Source organism: Mizuhopecten yessoensis, unplaced genomic scaffold (assembly GCF_002113885.1).
Source record: "Mizuhopecten yessoensis strain PY_sf001 unplaced genomic scaffold, ASM211388v2 scaffold11005, whole genome shotgun sequence".
NCBI classification, from domain to species: domain Eukaryota; kingdom Metazoa; phylum Mollusca; class Bivalvia; order Pectinida; family Pectinidae; genus Mizuhopecten; species Mizuhopecten yessoensis.
The window spans coordinates 291,457-301,648 of record NW_018408831.1 but is presented as its reverse complement, the minus strand read 5'-3'; the positions used below and the strand labels follow the sequence as shown (position 1 = coordinate 301,648).

The 10,192-nt window shown below is 35.7% G+C and overlaps 1 protein-coding gene across 1 annotated transcript in view; it reads right to left on the bottom strand.

Moving 5' to 3' along the window:
• Positions 1-375: 375 nt before the first annotated feature.
• LOC110464521 (neural cell adhesion molecule 2-like) overlaps positions 376-10,192 on the bottom strand; it is a 192,290-nt gene continuing 182,473 nt past the window's right edge. The window contains exons 19-21 of the mRNA XM_021519773.1: positions 7,761-7,829; positions 7,026-7,092; positions 376-6,548 (exon numbers count right to left, since the gene is read on the bottom strand). Of these exons, the coding sequence (XP_021375448.1) occupies positions 6,402-6,548; positions 7,026-7,092; positions 7,761-7,829 (283 nt within the window). The 3' untranslated portion in view covers positions 376-6,401. The remainder of the gene's footprint in view (positions 6,549-7,025; positions 7,093-7,760; positions 7,830-10,192) is intronic.

Below are 10,192 nucleotides of genomic sequence, written 5' to 3'. Positions count from 1 at the left end.
GGTAATAGGTCATGATTGCTAAAACTCTGCACCAGACAACTGTTTTGTACTTCTTGCACTCATCGGTGATTTCCACCAATAACGTGGAATTGCAAATCAGTCTAACTACTGTTGAGTCATAAGGGAAGGAGCAAATAATCCCATACTTATACGAATTTCAAAATACACTGTATAGAACTGGTTTTTATCACAAAAGTAATAATTAGTAAAACATGTATATTATGAACCGTTTTACAATTCAAGATATCATTTTTGCAATCAAGGATATTGCATACATTATAAAGTTAAAATACATTGTTAGTACACTTTTAAAGGCCATTTCGTTGGGTAAGTAGGCTTGCTTGGTAAGGAATAAAAATGCAATAAACGAAATCACGATTTATTTTTTCAAATTTTATTACAATAAACATCCAAAAATAAGCTTGACTAACACATGGCCTTACGAAACAGATATTTCACAGAACAACGCACAATCAAAAATAGTATACCTATACACTCCTGAGGTGGTTGACGTACCACCGGTTATCATGTGGCGAAATTATCAACTCTAACTGTTAATATCAAAGGATTTCTTTTGAAGAAATAATCACGAAATAACCTTGCCCTAAATTTTGTTCTATATTTAAATACTGTGGAGTAGAATACTGGAGGTCAATTCACCATCTTAATTTCACGGACGACACGTTCAAAATATCTCATATTATTACTGAAAACTTTTTATAATGAAGAATAAAACGAAACACGGTTTTGTAACACATCCCAGACAAAACCATCAATTGTTTTACAACATGGATGAAATCTTTAATTTTATAAAATGCACTTTATTTGCTATGCCTAAGCAGAGAACGATATGATGAAATATAATAATGATATTTTGTAAATGGAATACCGATGAATCTATGAATATATTTAGGAAAAATATAAACATGACGGACAACTTTTATGTATATACTTATCAATCGGCAAACCTCGGGGGTCTCCTGTACACTCCATCCTTACCTCGGTTGTGATCGATGTAGGAATATTGTACCAAATCAATACATGATATTCGCCGGAAATAGTATTTACTCATTTCACCACATAAGTTCCGCCTGTGTTTAACTGTAATGGCTCTACGCTAAGTACTTTTTTAATTTTTTATATCCATAAAAAAATTACATTCATCAGAAAATCTCCGACATGCGTCAATATTGCGTTCGCTAACGCATTCTCGGAACTATATTTTGTCTATCACGTGATATGCAAAGGCAGACATCCGATCACATCCGAGGTTATTGTGCTAAGAACACGCCGGCCGAGGATTTCCGAATGATATTTTTATATGATTGTTTACTCCTACTACAAAATGACCCAAAAATGTGAAACGAACTTTTTTTTTTTTTTAATTCAAATTTCTGTAATTCTACAGATGTTTACACCCACATTACAATTATATGTTGGAAAGATGGATTTCTGATGTAACATAGCCTGTAAAAAAAACAAGTTGCTGAATGATAAAACACAACAATATATCTGTTTTTTGAACACTGGTTAGCTTCATGGGCTTTATCACACAAATAAGCAAGGTATAATTTTGGTAAAATATTTCATCAAAAATTCTGTTCATGGATTCTATGCCAAGACAAATGATAATTCAACACAGATATTTCGACCAAATTTAGTAAGAAAAATAAAAAATTCAGCCAATGCCAGAATTCTTAAAAAAGTGTATTTAAAAGTCTGAGTCGTAGAAAGTAACAAGTTAGAACTGAAAATTGAGGTATTGATATCTATAATTTATCTTAAAATGACTGAAACAAGTAAAAGAGTTTGAATTTTTTTTTTAAATTTTAAAAATAAAATCTCCATAACTTCATGTCATTTTCAAGTCCTTGGATCATGACTTTTTGTTTTTGACGTCAACGATACTGAACTAATGGTGTAAATTTCAATTACATACACAAACAAACGCTCACTGAACAGAAAGCTAGTTACATATATAATGTCTCAATATGTACAAAGAGAGTGTAATATATAGGTATATGATACATAGTGAAAAGAGGTCATCAATATATATATGTTATAATAATAATAATAATAATAATTAAATGACGTGTATACACTGCTTTCAAGTTCAAACATGAGACGTATTTTTCGAGCATTGATACATACGAAGCCAATAGCAACATCACATCGTCTGTACACAACTATCTGCTTGATAAAACAATGAGTTACGAGTATTAAGACACCCCAAATATGATTTTAAAAACAACATGGAATAATTGCACACCAACCGGCATAACTGGATTATTCATGTTGTTTCGTTCAAAATTGACACAATAAATATCCATATAATTTCTTCTAAAAGAAAACGCCAAGCTACACCAGTATTGATTAACCCTCTGATAGTTCTAAATGACTTCAGGGAAAGTGCAGCTAAAACAAATCTGCTTCAAATCCAAAATTAGGTTTTGACTGTAATATCATAAGGTTATATTCTACCAAATGAAGCATACCTGTGATTTCGACAGAATTATGTTCCCTTAAAGAATTGAGCTAGCAACTTCTAAATATAATTTATAATTGACTATATTTTTTTTTCTTCAGTATCTAACACACATATCTTAGTGGCAAACCAAAGGGGTGGTAGAAACTGACAAGTCATTGACTTTTTCGTCATGTTGGTTATTGGAAATAAAAAAAATAGCTGGTTTTCTGTAATGGGGGTGGTGGGAGGGGGGAGCAAAGTTTAAACATATAGATCAGTGGGTGTATCTCGGAATTCTTTCTAAGTGTAAAAAGACAAATGTTTTAACAATAACAATCACACGTTGGCACTGTAAGCGATTGCGAGTCAAACTGTACATTATCAACAGTTATGAGCAAGGAGTGAACGGACCGTAGAACTTACTATGTCGTGGTATTTTATGTTTTTACCAAAGGAACCCATCCATCAAAATATCCGCAGTCAAATGTATAATTTCTATTATTTCAAAGACTATTCGCTGAATTCTCACGTACCGCAAACATTGTAGATGTTCCGTTAAATATACGGAACAAATAATATCATCAGCGACTGCTTGCATTATACCGTAAGTTACTGAATACATCCACGAAATAGAGTTCTTTTTGAAAAAACAAATATTTAAGAGTTACTTATTTAAATTAAAATATCAGATTGTGGATTTTACAAACATAAACGGGTCTGGAGACTTCCCTGTAAATAAGACTGCAAGCAGGGAAAGATTTATAAATTTATGAAATTGACAGATTCAGCTGACGAAATGGGAACAGAAACTGGAAGTAGTGATATTGTAAAGGTCACGTTCATAAAGACCCCATTTCATATCAGTGTTTCGTATATATGGCAAAAATAGTGTGTCGAAGCCAGAATAAAATACTTTACACATATATGGCACTCAAATGGACATCTGACTATTGATGAATGAATAATTTATTCTCCGGTTATGAAGGTTAATATGACAATGATATTATAACGAAATACGTAACGTCCTACATTGACACATGAGCGTGACGTCACTGAATCACATGTACAATTTTGTCGTCATTGAATCACGTGCACGTCAACTACTGGACAACCCACCTATGTCCTCTACCAATGGAATGCACAGATCTGTTACCTTAACCCTTTCAACACTGTAGACCATAATGGAATCATCCAGATCAATGTATGGTATAGTTCATTAAAGTTACATAGCGGTGAAAGGGTTAAACACATGCATGCCTTTTTCATAATTCATTTACCAGCTGTTATTCTACGATGACACATCACACATGCGTTGGAATTCCTCTCACTTCGTACAGCGATATACAGATACATAGACGATGTTTACTCTACAAGCATCGTCCTGCGTTTACATTTTACACTGATTTGTGTCTCCTACAAAATAATACTATCTGGCTTCATTTGTATTGTATTTATCATTAAGTATCAACCCTTTCTGTTTTCATTACTTCAGTCAGATAATATGCATACTCGGCCATACAGTTCTGTCACGATTTTCACATTTTCCTACCACAGTTTACTCCCTTATTCTCGCGTTAGTATTTTCTCTATTCTTTAATTTCTGTTCAATTAATTTTAGTTACGTCAAAACAAAAGATCATAAACGATATTGAATTGCACTGTGTCAAGAAACCGGTCACAAATAACTTACAGAATACATCACCATGGCAACATCAATACATGCTTATTTGACCTTATTTGTTTTGTCCGCTGGTATGTATATTTCATCAAAGGTCAACACTGATCCGGGTTAAGACACTGTCCTCTTGTACGTGCTTGATCAACAGGTTGTGTTGTAGTAATAGGAATGCGAGTGGGGCGCCTTACAAGTGCAGACATCTAAGGTGTTGAGGAAGGTCACTCAAGCATACAATTTAACTCATTCATCCCTGAAGACACATTTGGACCCTTCCAATTCAAAGGTTGGAATAGTTCATTATGAAACTTCATGGGTCAACAAGTTAAAGGAAAGGTCACCCACGATCACATTTCATATGTTTTATCAGTTCACTACATCTCGTAAATATCTTACATTATTACTATTGTCATAATATGAAGTGATTTAATTCGAACGACACAACAATACGACGTCACAGAAGCGTAAAAGCATAACATAACCAAGCTGTTTGTCATAGTGACGTCATATATGTAACAATAACGTCACAGTTGTTAAGTAAGCTGAGGTATGACAGAGGGCATGAAACATAATACGGGAACAACAATGATAAACTAGATTCTGCTGAGTTTGAAACAGGTTTTTGGTAATCGACTTTCGGTAACAATCTTAGATAAAAATAAACAAAATAATCTAAAATATCGTCTGTGGTATCTGGCTGCCTCAACAAATAACTCACAGATAAAAAACTTAACAGTGTCTAGGAAAATTTTACTGTACACAGTAACAGAGAAAAATCAACACAACCCGCATTGAAATAGGCTAATTACCTGCTATAATAAATTCAGGGGTCAAAGATTAACGACAATTTAGGGCACGGAGGAAAGGTCAAACAGTTTTAAGATAGATGCTTCATTTAACCCTTTCACCACTGTAGACCATAATGGACTCATCCATATAAATGGTGAAAGGGTTAACAAACTCTAATTTGCAATTTTCTAAAATATGACATACATTGTAATTGAGACATTTAACAGTCTGTGAACAGTTTGTTTAAATATGTTTCAAACACTAGGTGTGAAACGGTGTATCCGGTTATGCTTTCTAAATATTAATTAATCAAATGAATATTCATGAATTTCATCAGATCCATACATAATGAGATCTTAATTAGCGAGAACACTTACAGTGCAGTGAACATGCATGGAAAACATTGTTACATGGAACGGTCGAGCAGAACTGTTTTTTTCAATAAACCACGTGACCACAGAAACAAGAGCTCTGACGTATATCAGGTGTATGACGACACACCACAATAGCTACATGTCATTTGCATATTAAAAAGATTACATATTTTTTTGCTGGTATTTCTGGTCCCGAGTAATGTATATACAATTGTTAAGAGCGAATTTGATCGGTTGATGCCGGCCAGCGATGTATGCATTTTAACATCAAATGTTCAAGGTATGCCTGCGTCAACAAACCAAGTACGCCCTTTAATCTGCTGGAGCCCCTGATTTTCCTGGTCCCTGCGAGACCTGGGCGTAACTAGAAATATAAGGCGAGGAACAAACATACAATCATACAAATAAATATATAATCAAATAGAGCTGAGACGAACCCTTCAGTCTGGCACGCTGCACATTTTCCCTGAGTACTAACATCTTTTTGAATCATTACGTCACAGGGTAAACTCAAGTTAATATTTTGGAATCGTGTACTCAAACACTTGTAATCAGTTGGCTTGTGGTACAATGACCATGTTTCTGAGAGTCATCTGTGGTCTAAACAAGATTTGTTTTTCATTTTGAAAAAATCATGGCATGCCCTAGCACATACGGGAAGTCTGTCGTCCATGCTTCATCCCTGTACGTTTGGTGAAGGTTACCAATGACTCTAGGAAAGTGTTGTCAGATATTACCTTTCGTCTCAGCTCCCAACTCTCTCACCCTTTCACACAAGCAAAACAGGGACATAAATGCGCCCTTATAGGGCAACAGGGATCAGTATTAACTAGCCAAGGCGATGGTTCAAATAGGTCCTCAAAAAGGTAAAAACGTGAACTAATCCCTTCCCGTTCAACTCCTCTGTTGTTACACAATCCAATAATATGTATGGAATGAATCAAAGCTGTCTATCAATATCCGTCCGACCAATGATCTGTCTAAATAAGAAATATCACTGTGTAGACTCCGCCCACACACAGCAGTTATACTGTCAATCTAGTCCGCCCTTAACTGTATATATCCTGCCCACTCCATCATATCGGCACTGACTTCACTAGGCACTAGGTTCGGTTGCCACGGGTAGCTCTGCTGGGCCGTCAGACGCAGAAGGTGTGGTCGCGACCTGAGGAGGCGGGACTGGATCGCCTGCCGGTTCTGGAGCCGTGGTGGTATCGTCCTTGGCTTCTGTGCCCTCCGCCACCTACAGTTACATCACAAACCATAGTGATATCTCACATTAGTGCTCTCTGCCTCGGTTATCATGCACACAAACACAAGAAACATAATGTAATACGCTACGTTAATTTGAAATTCATCTCGACACAAAGAAAGAGGAAATAGCTGTCTCTAATAAAACTAGTAACACCGTTTTCCCAGTCCTTCAACAAGGATTTTGAGACCTGCGTGATGTCACTGCGCATGCGTTCATAACAATCTTATGGTGTCGAATTACCCTTAACTTGTGGTTTGGATTTTGTCACAAACTCGTATTGAAAAATTGCCTGCTCTTAAAATGGCTTTCTAAGACCTACTGCATTTTCCTATCAAAAGGTAAATTTCACCGCATCGGTTATGTGTGTGACATGTTTGAATAAGACTTAATCATATGTTAATGAGTTCAAAGAGTTGTTCCAACAATCGTAATGTTGCACTTTGACAGAAAAGATTAATCACTTACCGGTTTGTTGTCTGCTCCGTCTTCTTGTTTGTCCTCTGGTTCTATCTCCTCTGCCTCTTTAGCAGGTCTGTGGATTAAAAGCATCATGTGTCACATTTTATCTTCTAACTTAAAAACATAATACACGTGATTGACGACTCGTATTCCTGATATACAGTTCTTAACAGTGCCTGGTGGCGCAGGGGAGAACGCACTGGCTCCCCCCAAAGACGGACAGGGTTAAATTTTCCGATCGGAGGTTAAAATAGATGGGATCAACTGCCAGACCACCTGGGTTTCCACCGGGTACCCCACATTTCTTCCCAATTAAGACCCTTTTTCGCACTACCACCGGACCGAACAGAGTGATTAAGTTGATAGAACTTTTTTCGAAAGTATTGAAGTATTGTTATAAATAAATATAAACTTTATTTTCAACAAAAACGGATTTTCAACAATAGTGATAACATTACTTTTATATTTAAAAGGCCGAAAAGAAAAGTTGTTAATGATGATAAGCATTACGATTAATTTTCATAAATAAAAGTAAAACAAAAATTTGCCGATCTGATCAACTCTACATGCGTAGTTTGTGAAAATAATGTACACACAAAATAACAAGTCATTAAAAATAGACTATATTACATGATGGTGTCATTAATGATAAATCATTACATGATTTATATAGCTATATATATTGATTTTATGGTTCATCTATGCCGGGCTTAAGATACCGTGTAGACTGGCCATACTCACACTTCGTTCTCCTCTTCTACCTCATCCTTGGCTCCTCCATCTGAGTCCAACAGCGGCACCTTCTTCTCACTGTGCAAAGGAAAACATACGACAGACGTCAATAACATTGAAACCACGATAGTTCTAGATGATAGTGAAAACTTCTTCCCAATGAATATACAGTATACGTCATTGCATTATGTTGTGTGCAACAAGTGTCGTCGCTGTATGAGATGGACGCAATGTTTGTTATGTCAAACATGGTTAGATACGTGCAGCATTCACTTAGGTAATGTCCTACCATCATATGTCTTCCTCATCTTTTTTTTATACATTTGTTGAGAAATACTGCCTGGCTTTCTCTAATAAATAATATTTATAAACATAATTTGAGGTTCTTATATACCGCTTCATCACAACCTAGTTCGTAGGTCGTCTCAAAGCGGTTCACAAATTATTATCCGTGGTTATAGGGCCTTTTCAACCAGCCAATACCTGCTAACAGCTAGCACTGCCCAACCATGTAATCATCCACAGCTGAGTAGACTGGAACATTTATTTCTTAGCGGAGTAAAGTATCTTGCTCAAAGATACAACACAGTGCCGTGCCTTGACTCAAACCTGCAACCCTTCGGTCACGAGCCCGGCGTCCTACCACTAGACTACCGTGTCTGTCACCTATTTTCAAACTTCACTCTATTTACCCTTTCACCACTGTATACCATAATGGACTCATCCAGATCAAATCATGGAAGAGTTTACTCAAGTTACTTAGGGGTGAAAGTGTTAACTCAAGCAGATGAGATTTTATTGATGCGTGTGAAATCATATTATCGTGATAAACTTTTCTATACAATATATCCGTCTTAGTTCACGAGTACATTAAGTTTTATTTATTACAGCGACAGACAGCGTCAATACATTACATTTATTAACAAGAAAACCTCCTGTACCTTCCATAGGATGAATACATCGACAGATGTCTACGTCGTCATTACATCCAGCATTATAAAGATCAGAATGAAAGATTTGAATGTATGGTACATTTTCAAATTGACGGAAGTGATAGCATGAGAGAGAAATGAAAGTATATTGGGACAGAATACACTGTTTGAAAGACATGATGCACGTTTGCATATTGATATGTGGCATTCAAATAGATGCAACATTCCTACTGTGTTATATTATTGCCGCAAATGAATAAAACTCATTAAACGAAACAAAGCATGCCCCAGGTACCATCGCATGCCCCATATAATATCCCTCCTTAGTAAGTCGGGTCAGCACGTCTTTTCTATATCTCGTCAATCATGGTATTCTTCTTTGCCGTATTTATTACATTATCGGATAACATATATAATATACTATGCTTATATTTATAGATATATATACGTTTGTTTATATAATTGAATACGCAATATGGCTGTCTCAATGGGATATCTACAGTAACAGATATGACCCTGTTTAAATTGAAATGTTATAAAAATACAGTGTGGAGCCTCGGATATCCAGCTACTAATTATCCCATAACTCCTTTGTACGTATATTTCTCATAGGACTCAGTTGGTAAACGGGCTAGACGTAAGTAAACATTTCTGGTAACCCACTAGTGGTTTACACCCTCTACGTGATTACATTGGCCTGTCTTTTAATTATGACGTAATTATGTGACAATATTTTTCGCTTTCATCTTCCATTGTCATGTCTTCATTCATTGCGCTATTGTTTTTCCCGGTCAGAAAAACGAAAACATTTTTCAAAGTAAATATAGTTTCTTAAAAAAAAACATTTTGGAGGCAAAAGCTCCTTAAGTCTTGATGGACGGTTAGTGTGTTTTTCGTGCCCCGATTCGTTAATTTTCAACTTGTAAATAACACTAAGTAACACTTCGCGTCTTAATGCAAGTTTCAAGTTGCCTAACGAACATGATAACCGACCATCACTCATTGGGGAACGGTCAAATCTCTATATAAAGCCAGTGGTTTTGGGGTAAACTCCTGTTTTTGATATACAAATTTCCTAAGTACCTCTAGTGTAGAACAAACCGGACACTTTTGTTGGACACCCAAATTATAGCTGCACTTACATCAGAGGTCGTGTTTGAATCACAAATTGCGTTCAAGCATACCTTTCTATCACTGAGTTATCGAAAATTCGTACAATTTTGATACAGATCTTCCAATTCAAATAGCATGAAAAAAGGTCTTTATTTTTATGCCGAATTAATTTATGTCAATCGCATGAATTATTTATAGATTAAAGATCCATATGTAATACATCAAAGTACTGAAAATTCTCAAGATACATGCTTTCCAGATCGGTAATACAATACAGGTAAGATGAATGTTATGTACATTAGAATTAATTGAGACTATCATTAAACGTGTGCATATCTTAATAAATAAAAGGTTATGTGCTAATAATTCAAGCTGTTTCAAAAATGAACTGGATAA